We start from the raw sequence: 17,105 nt of genomic DNA, 5'->3' as shown, positions 1-17,105 counted from the left end.
TGCACTTAGTCATCCATTCTCCTCCTTTTTCCCCGCGCTCCCTTGAAGAAGATGCAAACAAAACAGACAGGCAGACGGACAGACAAACAAACCAACAGAGGGCCTTTATAACTGATGCCGGCATTTCTGCAGAACAGGTGCTGTAGTTCTGATTGATTCGAGCTGCAGTGCGCACCGACGAGTCAAAGGGAGGACTCGAGCACAAAGACGTGCACATGAGTTCAAGGAGTCAGTTAAACTTCCTCCTCCTGCGGTAACGCTTGCTTTTGACTGATTCAAGAGCAGCAGAGTTAACTTCGTCAGCACAGCGTCTGTGATGCTTGTGGGTACAGATATTTGACTGTAGGACACCTGTTTGCACACACACACACACACACTCCTGCACAAAGGGTGACCTCCTTTCCCCTTAACCACCTGTGTACTGTACTAAAAGGAAAGAACTGTATCCATATTTACACTTTTTCCACAACTTACCTGTGCCATATAACATGCACATGTTCTGTGTATAAATATATCAAAAGATCTCAGTTATCATATTTGTTTTTCACTCCTTTATAGTCCATACACGTCACGAGCCCAGGCTCTGTTGAATGTTCTGAAACATGCACACAAAAAAGGCAACGACTGCATGCAGAAATGCATCATCGTCGCATATATCGAAGCTCTCCGCACTTATGGCCAGCTGAGAGGGATGACTCTGAGTTTGTCATTCTATATGACTTCTGGATGTGATGATTGAAATGCCAGGCAGATTTGTGTGAGGGGGGGGGGGAGCAGAGGTCAGGATAAAGGAAATGGAGAGGGGTAGGGAGGGAGGTTAAGGGAGGATGACAACGGATGGAAAGATGTAAAAAGAAGCAAAGGGGGGGAAAAGGGGACAAGGGGCAGGGATCACTAATGAAAGTTCCCTGCTGTTTTCTCAGCTGTTCTTCTCTGTGCCCTGAGAAGTGCTGCGTACAAGGCCAGAAACCCTGGGTATGCTAAGTGGGCCATCTCTCCCTCTTCCTCACTCTTTCAAACGCACACACAGTATGAATACTGAATGAACACACCTAAAAAACACATCTTTGTATCTAACTTGAGGCCTTATTGTCACCATGGTGACACTCCCAACAAAAGGGTTGGTGCGGGACTCAGGGCCTCGGGGGGTTTGTGCTCCTCCAGCACCTAATGTGTTATGTCAAGAGCTTGGTACACATATTGACCGAGGATGGAAGTAGAAAATGTGCTTCTGGGGGCTTCTCAACATCATTGCTTTTTTTGCATTTAAAACCTGCTTCAAAGTCAGAAAGATGGGTGTGCACTTAACAGTACTGCTAACAGCAAAGTCATGCCAAAGATTTAAATAAGAAATTAGAAACCTGCTCTGGAGTTGTCATAGAAGAAAGTGTTTCTGCAAGGAGCAGTATGACTCAAAGCCAATAATAATAACAGTGTCATGGGTAAAATCTATACTTTTTCTGCGCTGAGAGGGAGCACAACTGCACAATGCACACAGTTGGTAACAGGCTGTAGATGAAAGCCAATTTGGTTTCTTTGTGTAACTGAGAGCTTCAGTTGGACCACAGGTCCCTGTGGAACAAAGACAGCGAGAAGCGAGAGAGAAAGAGGAAGAGAGCGAAAGGGAATGAGATAGTGAGAGGGAGGAGAAGGAGAGCTGGGCAGAGAGAGAGAGAGAGAGAGAGAGCGAAGGAGGGGGTGGGGGGGTGGACAGGGCGTCCTGGCCCACCTGGGCAAACAATAGCATCGAGATGAGAGTGTGGCTCAAGGGCCCTCCGTGTCCCTAAAGTACACAGCTGTCGGTTGGGGCAGGCAGGCAGATCAAAACAGCCCCGGTCTAGTTCAGGTGTTGCACCTTCAGAGGCGAACGGACAATTTTGGAACAAGAGCCTTGGTTGCTATGGCTACAGCCGCAACAGAGAGACTCTTTTTAGATTTCATGTGAAATGATGCGTGTTAATGTTCTTCATTCATTTCAAGCAAAACACAGAACAGAAAAGGGGTAGAAAAGGTTTGTATACACTTTTCAGAGGCGCAAGGACATTTTATTTAAGTAATTGACGTTAAATGTATTTCCTGCTCAAATTAGAGCATGGTGTCGTAGTTTATTTGCGTGCTGAAAGCAGCTTGTGCAGAATCCAGGGTTGCTTGCTAATGCATTTGTGTAAAATGTCTATACTGAGTGTACTGAGCCTTGGTTTCTGCTTAGGGTGTGAATACATACAGAAATCCTTCTGTATCCACTTTCATTTAAGCCTTAGTTGTTCTGGATTACTGTGAGAAGTGAAAGAGTGGTGTTGGTGAATGACCTATCAAATTCTGTCTCATAAGTATGTATATTAATGGCAAGTAGAGCCTGCTTGGAGCCAGTGTGTATATAGAAATGCCATCAGAAATAGAACCACAGAGGATGTGGAGATGCGTGTAATTCCCTTTCATTGGGTAAAAGGACAACGCTGAGGCAGGATCTGGAAAGATGAGATCTGGAGCACACGGTTATAGTAAGAGCTTTTAATAAGGTGCAGCAAGATCTCATCTTTCCAGATCCTGCCTCAGCTGTCCTGTGTCTGAAGTTGGCTGATGCCCGGAGACTTCTTCTCCTTTAGACAACAACACTGTCTTTGTTTAAATGGAGGCCATCTTTTTTGATGATATATAGATTCTGGTTGTAATGAAAGACTGTGTGGTGGTGTTTGCTGCTTCCCTGACGTCCCTGCTGTGTTTAAAGGGGTGATGTGAGTTATGTCCAGTTCATGCTGATAACACACACTGAGATGCCGTGTTTCCTCAGCTCAATCACAGGCCAGTTGGGGAACACCTGGTGCCACATTGCATGTGTTTACTGTATGTGTGTGTATATGTTTTAGGACATATGTATGCTGTAAATCAGCTGATCGTGCAAGGCCATTCGGTGGTTTGAGGTTATGCACACTGAACAGGTTGTGTGTAGCGGGACAGGACATAACCTCTGTGTTTAATCAGCCAGTCACACACACACACACACACACGCAGGCCAAATTGCCTAGTACGGTTGAGCAGCTACTGTTCACATTTATAGTGATTAATTTGCTCTCTTGCTCTTGTGTTTTTCTTGTTTTTGGTGTTTTAATTTTTTTTTTTTTTTAGTAGTAGTAGTATTTCTGCTTTTTCTTCCTTTTGTTATCTACAAATCTCACTGGAACATGCTTTTTTGTTCCCTCTGTGGGCTGATATATAGCATCTTAATGCTCTCTGGTGCCTCCCAGCTTGTACACCCAATAACCAGCTGAACTCAACAGACAATCCGACGCTCCTCGCTCATAAAACAGAAGGATTAGTCTTCAAAGCTCGGTGGCCAGGCACACAGAGAAGTTCATTAGTTTGCACTTCTCTTTTTTTCCCCTGAAATTTTGCAATGTAGCAGTTTGAATATAACAATAAAATATAAAATATATATAAAGTTTTTTCCCATATGAGGCAGCCTGCAGTAGTGATGTCTAAAGAAACGGGTTTGCCCAGAAGTAAACTAAAACACCCTTGGATGCTGCCCCATTCCTAATGCTAACCCTTTTAATATTTAACCAGGATCCAATACAGCAGTAATTATTTTTCAAAACAAATTACGCCTCAGGCCAAAACCACGGCAATCTGATACACCACAGCGATACATTCTCTGTCACAAGGCGCTATTAGTCATTTTAAATTATTTATCAGGCTAGGGTGAAATAGGATTTGCTTCAGACCTGTTTTATGACTAGCATACTGCTTGAACGGAGTCTTGAGTGGCCTTTGTAATACAAAAAAAAGCCATTTTTATCAAAAGATCCGCTGGGTCATCCTCAGAAACCCTTGGAGACATCCATATGTGAGGAGATCACTGAGACGCAAGGTCAATAAAAGAATGCCGATGCCATGGCATCTAAACAAGATTGCTATGTACTGTAAGGCTTCGGCCCAGACTACTCCACAATGATCACAGATAGCTACATCAGAGCCTTTGTGTTGATAAATGTCACCTCATCAACTTCCCTTGCCCCTTTACTCATTTGTTGAACCATCCGTTTCTTTTTTCTAATAGAAAAAAACTCCCTGTAAATCAGGACTGTATTATGTATCTTCAAACCTGAGATATTATTTGCTGTTGCCATGTCTTTGAATGCACTTTCAATTTACAAATTTTTCTTTGCACATCCACTTTTCCCTCTTAACTTCTGTGAGAGATCTTTTATAACACATTTCTGATCTTATCTGAAATTGACGAGCATAAATGTGAGCAAAGCGTGGCGTTAATAATTGGACTCTGAAAGTAACATTGCAATGTTGCTTTACGACTTTATGAGCGGTGCTGAAAATAGCCCTTGTGGTAAGAACAGAGCCTCATTTAACTCTGCCATCTGCAATGAAAAATAGCAACATTTTTATGGAGCGACAACTGTCACCATGAATATGAGCTATGTTTAACTAGGCTGTCGAACATCTTTTATCAAACACGATGAACACATTTAAAAGGGAGGGAGAGGCGGGACACAGAGGCAGGCAGATAAATTCGTTAAAATGGTAGTTAGAGGAAAATCAAGTTATTGTGCTGAGCCAGGGATGATACTAAATGAAGAGGGAGAGAGAGAGATGGGAGGGGGGGTCATCAAAGCCTCTTTTTCTCTCTATACAGGGGCCCCAGCTGGCTGGCTGAGCGACGGAGAGCTCTGCCCACTTGCCTGCCACAAATTAGCCAAACTATTTACCCTCGTATATGCACATTAGCAAATTCCTACAATTGAGAAAACAAATGCATCTGTTTTGTTCTGTTGAAAACTTCATGGGAGCCTGCATGGGCCTCTGCACACCAGGCATTCTCTGTCACAGTGGCAGTCAGTCCGAACACACACACACACACACACACACACACATGCACACACGCACACACACATGCACACACAGAGCCAACATGGAGCCAATTGCAGGTCCCTGCCGGGCCTCCCCAATCCCCCCAATCCTCTTCCCAGCTGGACAGCTATAGTTTGGATCAGTCTCAGTGTCTCTCCTGCCCTCTGTCTGTCTCTCTTTCCGACTGTTGTTGATAGTCTGTTTTTCTCCATTCTGTGTGACTCTCTCCCTCTGTAATTGGACCGCTCTGAATTTCATCAATACCACCATGGCCTGCCTTAAAGTAAAGGAAAAGGAAATTCAGCATCTCAAAATGAACATTTCTTTTTTTTTTTCTTTAGCAAGTCTTCATTGCATGTGCTGCTTATTTTCTATCCTGGTGTTAGCTTTTAAATATTCATGTAAGTGGATGGAAGAGGTGAAGGGGGGGGGGGGGTGAAGAAAGGTGAGGGGAGGTGGGAAAGAAGAGAAAGGGAAGGAGGGCAGGAGGGAGGGAGCAGAGGCAGCGTGCAGCGGTGGGGGCTACCCCCTTTCTGGAGCTCCCTGCGGTGGGATGGCGGGCATACAGGAATGGTGGAAGGGGGGGATCCACAGGAGGCCTCATGATTTATTTAGACCCGGGGGCACCTGTGCCAGTCAGCCGCTGATGGCAGCCATCACCCTGCCAAAACACTGGTGCTTGAATCCAGAAAAGAAAGACAAATCTGCAGCGAGCAAGAAAATTAATAGAAGACTTCTGCTGTGAGACATCTCACCTGTCCAGTTAATGATTTTCAGGTTTAAGTGAGAAGAAAATTCCATTGTTCTGTGGTCTAAAGTCTACCTTACAGTTGCATCTGGACATTTTAATGACCTTCCGCTTTGTGATTTTCTTACATAGCATTCGGTGTTATGCAGCAGCTCGACAAACACCTGTAACGTTGAACAAGTTCCTCCTTGTTTGCTGCCGACGTTTGCTAACCACCCCAAAAGCTTAGGTGAGGAAAAATCCTACGTTTCAAATAAGCCAATCAATATAGAGCAGACAGATCGCAGCCTTAGTGAGCTCAAGTGGGCGGCTCGCTGCGTTTTATCAAGGCAGCTTAATTTCCGTCAGCTTAATATCCTGGGAAATGTATGGAAATTGAACTGCGAGGGAGAACAAAGACAAGTAGCCAGGATGAAACGATGTGGTGAAACTCAGAAAGCTCTGTCTTATCGTGGAAGCACACAGTTCCACAGTAGCAGGGGTGCACAACCCCACACACACACACACACGGGCAGCCTGTCAGCGTATTGATAGGTGTATCCATCAGCTAGGTGGTTAAGTTCACTTTTTCTTTAAGAGTTAAATAATTCTCATTCATTATTTTGCAAAATGACTGTGAGCGGTCGACTACTGTATATGTTCCCATGCATATGCTTGACTACCAGCATTTAATTAGCTTAGCTGCTACATGTCTCCTGTTTGCCGGCTGCTCTGTGGAGACATATGGAAGAGCTGCCCAGAGGCAAATTATAAATGAGAAACAGGTTATTAGGACTCTGTCATGCATACTAAGGTGTTATGACCGTCATAAAAAAAGCACAGTAGTGAATACAGGGAGCAGTAATTATCATTTTAGGGCTCTTTCTTTTATACCCCAGATCCTGATAATAGCTGTTGATTTCAGGATCCACAACAACAGGATGGCCCTGGCCCTGAGTGGTCACAAGCTGGAAATATAAAGCTAAAAAGGAAAAAAAACACAAGCAGAAAGTCAGCAAAAAAGTAACAACATGCCACAGCAGCCACCCAGTCAGGCTGAACCTAATAATCTGCCACAAGGGAACTGTGTTGCTGGTTCTGCAAACGTTGACCTTCTACACAACCCCAACTCCTTCACTTCACCCTCGTCTCCCCCATTTTTCTTCCCATTCAAGATACTTTTGTGGGAACTCTTCACATTAACATCTGCCCTATTAACAGCAACTGAGTGAATCTGCCTTTCCGTCCTTTTCTAATTCATCTTTCGTCTGAAGCAACCCGATCCTGGCGTTTACCTACCTTTCTCTCCCTCTCCGGCACATACACACACACACACACACACACACACGCACACTTAAACACACGCTTCACAGAACAGTAACTAATAGCAACCTCATTCATTAAAACAGCCCTTGATGTTTCGCACAGAGGCAGGGTAAATGTGCTGGAACGCCTGCCCTGTCTGTCTGGTTTGTGCAACGCTAACAACAGATAGAGAGACAGATAGACAGGTGGGGCAGGGGCTCGTCTTACACTCGGCCGCCTCAGCACGAGAACTAACCGCACCACCCCTGATGGAGACAGATACATATTTCATCAGTTATTAAGGCTACGACATAAGGCAGGCTGTAAGATCCTACTGTAGCATCAGCTGCACCCATCTTTACTGCCAACATGCCATAATATCGGCTTTTTCTGAACTTTCCAACTGGATGCGTTCAGATCTCTCCTGCCAGAGGCCTTTTACTTCACACTGATGGCACTGAGAGTACACAGACACTGGCCACTTCGAATCACTGGTGACATCAACAAGCCCATCGCTCCCTCTCGGACACTGTAGACTCCTTTTCCTTTCACCCACAATGTCTAATGGGCTAATTCCTCAGGCTCTACTACTGTAGTGTTATGCACTATATAGGTTGCTCATGCGTGTGTGAGTATGAAGCCTGTGATGTGTGCATGTTAAATAACAGGTACAAGCTGGCAAGTGCTGACATGTGTACAGCATGTGCAAAAGAGCTTCAGGCTTCTGGGTTGTTAATGTTGAGATATTTAATTACCAGAGGAAATTGCTCAGACTCTTTCTCTGTCCCTCTGTCTTGTGCCAGTTGAGCAAGCTGCTGTAAAACTGCCACTGCGAGGAAGCCTTTCTGTATGTGTACAGGACACAAGACGTTAGAAAAGACGTTTTCTCCCTGCTTAATTTCTCAAATATACGCATACGTTGACCAGTCCATGCGTGATGCGGGTGTGATTGACAGATTGTTCCTGGTTTCCTGAAGTTACAGAAATGGAAATTTGCTGGTGGCCCTCAAATCAATTAAAAATGAGACAATTTCTGTTACTCTGGATAAACCACATGTCTTACAGTGAGCATTTAGCTTTGGAACCACGTTCTACCGAAGAAAGACTCCCTATGAAAATAGCTGCAGATGGATAACGGATATACGTAAAGACAAGGAAACACACAGCACTCATGTGACCTTTTTGACAGTCCAGCTGAGAGCTGTGTAGCGCGAGAGAGTGGGTTCTCCTAACGTCCCTGCTTCTGTCTGCACATTACACCTCCTTTCACCAGCAGCAGCAGCAGCCACTGCAAGGCCGGCTCACGCCAGCTGCAGCGCCTCAGGAAACTTTACATTAACTTAAATAATGTCTTGCTGCATTCCACTCATCTCATGGCCTTTACCCGATGAAATAAATAGGACAAACAAGCCCAACTGGGACAAGACAATAATCCCTTTATCTGGCACATGGTAAGCTTGACTAGCCGGCTTACCTGTTACATCATTAGCTATAGGCAAGGAGGGAGAAGGGGAGCAGGGAAGGAGAGGAGGATAAAAAAAGTAGGACCATGGCTAGGTCACAAGTTGATGGAATCAGGGCATAAACAGCACATTATATTTAAGAGCAGGACAGAGAGACGCTGTATAATACATTTGAATAATATTAGGGAGACTGTATTCAAGTACAGTGGCACCAAGTGTAGAAATGCTACCGACAGCCCTATTTGACAAAGATAGATGAGCTCAGATACATGAGCTTGTATTCGCTAAGCACTGAAGCGAACAAAGTTGAAACTCTAAGCACCCTGAGAGCTGTTCTTGCAAATAGCACATCACTTGTTTACCTTGAGTGCTGGTGTTTTATTTGCATGAGTCAACCTTGTGGGAAATCCATAAGTCATTTGCAAGGCCCTCGCAGCACATACGACACCACCAGCACTCGCCATCTATGACATCCACAATGCAAACAGCCATGATCTTAAAATGACTCCCCTTTCGGTCTCATCTACATGAGAGCAGAGGAGGAGGAGAAGCACGATTCCTCCTCAACCATTATCCCAGTTTCATGTTATTTCACCACATCAATCAAAAAACAGAGCTCAAGACACGACACAAATGTTTTATTTAAAAAGAATCAAAGAATACGACAGGGGGATGTTTTCACTATTGTGGAGGATATCGTGTAACACACAGCCAGCAGGTCGGAGCTGGCAAATCCCACCTGTATGTAATATCAACCCTGTAAAGGTACTGTCTGCAGAACAGACACAGAAACTATCCTGCTATCTTCTCATCTGAAATCATCAAAGATGGTTTGATGTTTTCCTCTACGCTTTTGAACTCACCATGAACTCTACCCGCAGCCAAAGTTTGTTTGCTGCCCAAACTGCATGCGATGCTGAGACGCCCGTGGTGCTCATCTCCCATGAGCTCATTCTTTGAATTGAATTGTAAGACTTGCCTCATTCCTCACAATGAGCCCTGGTAAAGCACACACACTCTTGTTGTTGACATACTGTATGTGCATGACATTATACCGCACAGAAAACCCTGAGACGTGCACACGCATGCGCACACACACACACACACACACACACACACAAACACACTCACACAAGCACACCACTCCCAGTGCCTCAAACCAGGGTCACCAAGTCCCTGGTCTAGCTTTTGGTGGCTGGTGGGTAATTTTCTGGTCAATGTCAGCCTTTCTTTTCCCTCCTACGCTGCCAAGAGGAAATGAAGGGATGATCTCCTCAGCTCTCCTCCACTCGTCACTCCCCGAGAAAATAAACAGGAACATTTTATGGCCTTCTTGTTGACCTACAGCCCAGGAGCAACAACAGCAGGCTACTAGTGGTGTTTACTTCAGGATGAGCTACTTAAACTGATATAACAGCACGGCCCTGTTGACATGTACAATCCAATTCCCCTACAGGGATCTTAATATACTGTAGGTTTAGGAGACAGTTGGGGAGAGGTATTTATAAAACACAGTTCAATAAACACTATAGCTCAGATAAAATAATACACCTGTCAGAGGTGATAAAAGATTTCTGAGCATAACGGGTTTTTTTATCTTGTGAATGCAGCAGTTGAATCCCATTACTGTTCACTCTAAGTTCTGCAGGCATTACCACCTTCCTGTTTTAACAGGAAACAATGGTCCTCAGTGTAGCATATTCAAAAAGCCAGTGATAAACTGTAAAGATAACAAAACCAAACTCTTCTATCAACAGAATCCACTAAATGGGGACCACGAACTTCTCTCGACAGAATCTGCACTATGCGCAGTAGCAGAGCCGCCACCTGGCATGTGTGCGTGGGGGTGTGTGTGTTTACGTATGTGGAGCCATACACACACCTGTTCTTCCCTCAGCCCCGGCACCAGGCCTGAGCCCCAAACAAAGCTTGTCTCTGTATGGACATGGACACTGTTTGATTCCTCGCACAGTTCCCCCAACGCTCCCTCTGCTGAAACCTAAAGACACTGTTTGGTATGGGCAAAGAAAGACTGTTTAAGAAGTACCGGGAGAAGAAAGAAAGGCCTTCCCAGAGACTCATCTGGTTCTAATGCAGGGCCCACTGGTGTGGATTACAGGCACATATTACAGGAGAACTCAGGCTGACCCCTCATCTCTATCCCGGGGGAAATGGGAGCCAGTCATGGTGATGGGGGGCTGAGGGTCCGGGGGCCTGGGGAGCAGAGGGCTGAATAGAAGCCTGTGGGCCGGCTGCCACCCCACATGATTGGTGCCCTTCTTCAATGAGGGAGTTTCTCTGAGCTCTTTTCAAAAATCCTCTACTGAAAACTCTTCCCCTAAACCTATCATAGACACTTCCTGTAGTCTGTTGCATCTTTACCGGAGCTCCATCAAGTTTTGGAGGACCTAAGTAACACCAAAACATGCTTGTTTTATCACATTAAACACAACATCTGGCTACTCAGCAAGCCTTTGAGTTTTACTGTCCTATCCCACACTGGAAGGGGGGTAAACTAAAGGGATAAAAGCTAACAAGAAAAGCAGAATCGGAATCAGAGTGAAGAGAGAGAACCTCAGCAGCAGCTCATGAGGCTGGCAGCAAATCTGGGTGTTTGGCCAAATAATCAGCTCAACTAAGAAAACATTCCTATTAAAGCAGGGATAAATCAAACAAGATGCAGACAGCACAATAACCATCCACACAGAATGAACAGGGTGAATCTCTGTGCAGTTTCCTCTTTGCATCCGCAATGTTACATAAAATACCTGAATTAAGTGTTTTGTGTCCACTTTATACCAAACAAATTAGTACTCCAAAGTTCCAGCTCTTACCTGTAGTATCTGGACTGTAGATAAGTGGAGCAGACTGCTTTGGACACATGGCTGGCAGAGCCAAAGTCAATGACTTTGACCCTGTAGGGCTGTCGAGACGGGTCCACGAGCATGATGTTCTCTGGCTTCAGGTCAGCATGGATAAGCCCCAGGCTCTTCAGTTTCATTAGCGCTGTGGCCACTTGCTGTAGCACGGGTCTGATATATTTGAGCGGCAGAGGGCTGAACTTGTTCTGCTTGAGGAAGTCGTACAGGTTCTGCTCCAGCATCTCAAACACCAGGCACGTGTGGTTCTTGTGCTGGAAGCACTCGTAGGCCCTCACAAAGTTGTAGTCATCCGCACTCTCCGTGCTGAGACGCGCCAGGATGCTGACCTCAATCTGACCCTGCCGTGCATACGACGGGTGGTTTTTTAAGATCTTGATCGCCACAATCTCGTTGGTGCCCCTCTTCCAGCACTTAACCACCTGCCCAAAGGTTCCTCGCCCCAAGAACTCCAGCACTTCGTAGGTGTTGGTCATGGAGCAGAGCACCTCATGTTGCACCAGCTGGTAGTCCCCCTCACTGTTGGAGCCGCTGTTCTTAGACGTTGCCGTGGAGGTGGCGGTGGCCACTGTAGCCACCGTGGCTCCACTGGCTGCTCCGTTCTGGATCATCGGTGGGCCGTGCTCCTCAATGATCTGCACACTGCTGTTGTTGTCAAGCTCCTCACTCTTGCGTTTAAGCCCGCATCGCTGGTAGGTATCAAGGAGACTGACCGTGCTGCGGCGTGTCAGGTTGTGAACACCAACCCCACCACCCAAACCACTGCCGCCGCCCCCGCCACCACCACTGCTGTTGCTGCTGCTGCCTCCACCCCCGCTGCCCAGCAGAGACCCCACGGCCCCTGAAGTGCTGCTGGCTGAGGCGACCACAATGTGGCCCGCGCTGGCTGGGAAGATGAGTGCCTGCTCGTAGGGCAGGGTGGAGCTGGCGACCTGCAGGGAGCTGTTGATGCCTAGGGGGCCACTGGCGGCCGACAAGTTCTTGCTGCTGTTGTGGCTGTAGACTTTGCTGTGTGTGCCGTACCCTGTCATATCCCAGTTACAACTCTGCTCCACCTTCAGTTTCTTCACGCTAAAGAAGGCACTTGATTGGAGAGTGTGAGGGGAGAACACTTGCACTTGCGAGGCCATACCTGTGACAGGAGGGGAAAAGAGGGGTGGAGCAAAGAGGACAGGAGGGGAATGAAAGTGAGAGGTTAGGAAATTGAGAGTGTCTGAAACACGAGCAGTAGCACGTAGCTTTAAATAAAGACAGCTTGGGTCAGAGCAGGTCACTAAAACACCAAGCGTATATGCTGATGTGTCAGCAGGTTAACCTCTTGAACTCTTCAACATCACAGTGAAGTAACAAGCATTAAATAACAATCAAAATGTCATTAAGCATTTGTTGTTAGGCATTACATTGCTTGTAAGTAGTACCGTCGTCTAATCATTTTGCAGCAAAACATCAGATACTGCGTCACGGAAAGTCACTGTTTTGATTTTTATATTTTTTAAAACATAAATAAAAGCGACAGTGTTTAGCAGAAAGATAAGCAGGTTTAGATAGAGTACTGCTTGAATGAAAAGGAAATGCCATTTCCCCACTGTTCCCATCTGCAGCAAAGTAAATAGGCTGGGTGAATACTAAAAGAATACCCTTTCATGGGACACTCCTCAGAGACAGCAGAGCAACATAAAACCGTACACAAAAACAGGCCCACATAAAGAAAGTCTCAAGGAATGATTGCAATTTCCTTCCCCACTACACAACCCAGCCCTTGCATTTATTGGTACACAATTACTCAGTTTAGAGAAGGTGGTGGCAGAAATTTTGTTCAAGTAACAATGAGAACAGGAGAGGGGCACTGAACTCCCTCTCAACTACAGATCCCGAAGACAACAAAACAAAAGCAAAACTGCAGCAAGGCTGTGCTCTGAACTCCTGGGAACAAGCTGCCTCAGAATAAGCAAAAGCTTCTCCAAGCAAACAACTGCCCAAAAATAGTCCCTTTCTTTATCTCTCTCTTTGCAAACAGGCCTGTTTGCAACATTGAAATGATTATTACAACACAAGGAAGACTACATGAGACTTGTAGTAATGCTACGTTTAAACAGTTTCCAGTAAACCCAAAATTAGTTTACTGCTAACAACCTAAGAGCTTCCACCTGGCCATGCCAACGCCCACACAATTAGGCCTCGCTGCTGATTAACTGCTGCATGAATCAAAGAATGTTAGGGTCTCCGCTTGCACACAAACACTAACAAAAATCCGAGCATGCAGACAGCCCTTAAACTTTGTTTGCTGCTGGAAAAAACACTGCTTTTATGTTTTTAATGGACGGTTTGAAAGCTGAGAAGGTTTGCTCTGTTCAAAGATAATTAGAGGACCATTTCCCTCCAAGACGTGAGGACTTCCATAATTGCGGTCTCTATTCTGCGGACAGAGAGCAGAGAGGAGAGGACATGCCTGGTCACTTTGTCATTATTAGCCCTTTGAGTGGCGATGAAGATTAATTCAGTAGGAAGTTGGCAGCCCTCCATTATACTTTGCTTCATTTGTCTTTTTTAACTCTCCTAATCTCTCTCCCTCCTCCTTTTTAGATTTTTTTTTGTCTCTCTGTGGCCTTGCTTGGACTTACTAGTTATCTGCGTGGTCATCTGGTCTTAGCCCTAATGCTGCTGGATTGAAGCTGCAGTGCACATTAGAGGGCTCACTGTGAGCTTGGCAGGGGTTGTACAGTAGCTGATGTAGCATAGCACTTCTATGCCTCCTTTAGTAATTATCATAAGCCTCAGCCGTGATATTCGCACCTTGCGTTCTGAATGATCATTAAGATGTATTCCTTTTTTGGCCCACGTCTAATCACTTCACGGTCACTCCTGAATGTATGGCTGGTCCAGAGAGGTAATGAAGATCGTCCGCTGGGCTATTAGGGGCAAGGCTCTCTGCTAATCACATAAACCCTGAAGGCCAGATGTCACTCCTTGGATTACCAATTCCTGTGCCTGGACTTTACTCTAAAAATAATTTGAATGATGGGTTGCGTCACAGAGCCGCGTCAACAGTGTGTGACTGGGAGCCTGACAGGATAATCACAGGCACAGACTGATGAACACAAAGATGGATGGACAGACACAGAGCTAGCCTGTTCCGCTTATGGAAAATTCCAACATTAAATATCTGCTGGCGTGATTATGGATAGCTCCGAAGCTTTACAAGGCCAGATCAGGGCTAGCTGCTCTTTGCATTAGCATCACATGAATTCCTCCTCAACCCTGATCTTAGTCACTCATTGACTCTCTGTCAGTGGTCAAAGAGTTCACTTGACATTGCCCACCCAGTGCAATGAACTGAGGGACACAGATGTTCCCCTAAACTGGGGAAGTCTCCCAAATATAGCTGACAAAAATGTTTAGAAATGCAAAGGAAATTCAGCTTTGCCTTGTTAAGAAATTCTGCACAGCTGGTTTTGTCACAAGCTGTACAAACACCAAGCAGCAATAGTTTGGAGGCCAGTGTGGAACACAGATAAGTAATTAAATGAACCAAAAGTAAGTAAGGTCAAATGGCTGGAATGTTATCTCATGACAACATACACAAGCAACAATGTGACCAATTATACTTCTTTGGGAAAGTGGCTCCAGTCCTCATAAATCACTCTTCACCCAAAGCGAAGTTCAAACATATTTATGATCTAGAATCTAAACAACCAAACCCTCTACAGTGTTGTCAGAAACAACACTGTGCAAAAGACCTTCCCTTGAAAATGTCCTCTTGAAGTTTATTTGAATTTCTGTACTCTATGCCAAGCGCAAAACTGTAAAGGTCCATTGTTGCACATTTACAATGTAGGAATGCCTTCAGTAGCCAAGGCTTTCCATTTAGCATACCTAAATGAACGCTGTGTGTCCCACATACTGCAATTAAGCATGCCAGAGAGGCATTTTTCCACTGTTTAGAGGCAACATGTTGAAATGGTAGTAGTCAATGTTTTCAGAGAGATTACTTCTCTGTCAGGGGTTTGTTAATCTTCTTTTTTGGGAGGATCAGGGCCGTTCTGCATGCCATGTGAGGGTGAGAGACGGACTGAAAGGGAGGGAAGCAGAAAAGAGCGTGGCCATGAGTGGCCCTCACATTCTAGCCTGTGACCTGTTTCTGTTTGCTCTCTTTTATTAAACCCGTCATTTATACTCCGCTGACAACATGACAGAGAGTATTGATGAGGAAGCCTTTAGACACCACCAAACCTGCCAAGTAGTCCTTTGTAATTACAAATAGTCTTTCAACATAAAACCTGCTTATCATTCAGCTCGACCGTGCCTGTCTTCAGAGTTCTGCGCTTTGTACAAATCATAATTTAAAGCGATCTAAGGCTGAGATAGAAAGACGTGTACTATTTCATGACATTCTGTAAAAAGCATAAAATCAGGGTAATGAGTTCTAACATACACCACAGCCATCAGCTAGGAGACTATCCAGAGATTGTCAGGTCCGTCTGGTCAGTGTCCCCTGGCCTGGATATATTTGGACTACTTCCTGAGGCCTAATGGCTACCGACACTGATAGAGACACTCTAAGTACCCTATCTCTTTACTGGACAACCCAGTGCAGAACTGGGTATGGAGGGGGCTAATGAAACAACTTCTGGCTGTCTAGACACAGCATTATCTCACCCTTCGCTGCTGTTTGCATGCGCATGCCACACCTCCGTCCCTTCTCTGAACACTCTGACACATATAGATGGAAGAACAAACTAAAGGAAAAACCAACGTGATGTGTCTGAGAAAGGTACTGGGCATCCATAACAAGTATTTTGTAATGATACTTTGTATCTGGGTTTGTTTCCTAACTCAATTTAATTTGTCACCCATCTGCATATGCATCTGTTACATGTGCATGGGCGTCATAGCTAAATGAACCACTGGTGGAAACCTGAAGTTGGGACAGCGAATGAGACTTTGGATTAAAGCAAAACATTGAAAGCACCAGTGAAGAGGAACATATTGACTATACAGAGCAGCCTAGCCTTGTGTTCCTGCCTCCTGCCTGCGTTCTGCCCTCAGTGGGGAAGCTGGAGCTTGACACTGCACATCTCTCTCCCTCTCTCACCCACGGCCACTATTGACCATCCTGTCTGCTTTTTTAGCTCTCTCATCTCTGCTTATTTATAGAATAATGCATCAGACGAGCTCTCGGGGAGATACTGTCACGCAGGCTGCTGCTCCATCAGCCTTTATGCTCATCCTGACCACAGTATTTGACCAGTTGGTATTGCCTCGCCATTTCTCTCCACTCTCTTACAAATACACAAAAGAGGACAAATATCCATCTGGCATATTGACAGCTGAAGAGGCCAATATGAATGCTATTTGACAGACTCACACAGGACTTCTCAGCTTGTAAATCAGCAACATGCCTGCTGTAAATGTGACACTCCCTCAACTTTCGCCTTCCTGGAAGCAAACAGCCAAAGATATAACATGTTCTGTTAGCTGTGAGATAACATGTTCCGTCAGCACTTGGTCAAATACGCCGGCATAGATACATGAGCGAGAACGGGCACACACCAGCAAATGTGCACAAATGTCCATATGCTGGTACACACAGGAGCACCAGTACAAAGAGGTGCACACAGTTTACACCAGCTGATGGGAAATACTCTGAATATGTTATTAGCTTTCCTAGGGTCTATCTAAGCAGCGATAACTTGTGTAGTATAAGTTAAAATGTTAACGTTTCTAATCTAAAGTAAAGCTGAAAAGCCTGGGTGCCCTGGGCAACCGTTAGTAGATAAGGAGGCTGCTTTCACGTTGTAAGTGTGGTCGTAAAACGGCTGGTGTGAGAAAAACATTTGCCTTGTTTATACTGCCAGGTCAGCCCAACCA

At 45.3% G+C, this 17,105-nt stretch overlaps 1 protein-coding gene across 2 annotated transcripts in view; it reads right to left on the bottom strand.

The window, feature by feature from the left end:
* The window catches only part of hipk2 (homeodomain interacting protein kinase 2), a 65,393-nt gene that overhangs the window by 36,775 nt on the left and 11,513 nt on the right, over window positions 1-17,105 (bottom strand). For both annotated transcript variants that reach the window (XM_070831053.1, XM_070831054.1), the window contains exon 2: window positions 11,193-12,369. In XM_070831053.1, coding sequence (XP_070687154.1) covers window positions 11,193-12,369 — 1,177 coding nt within the window. The remainder of the gene's footprint in view (window positions 1-11,192; window positions 12,370-17,105) is intronic.

The sequence above is a fragment of the Pempheris klunzingeri genome, chromosome 5, assembly GCF_042242105.1.
Source record: "Pempheris klunzingeri isolate RE-2024b chromosome 5, fPemKlu1.hap1, whole genome shotgun sequence".
NCBI classification, from domain to species: domain Eukaryota; kingdom Metazoa; phylum Chordata; class Actinopteri; order Acropomatiformes; family Pempheridae; genus Pempheris; species Pempheris klunzingeri.
This window is presented reverse-complemented; position numbering and strand designations above follow the sequence as displayed.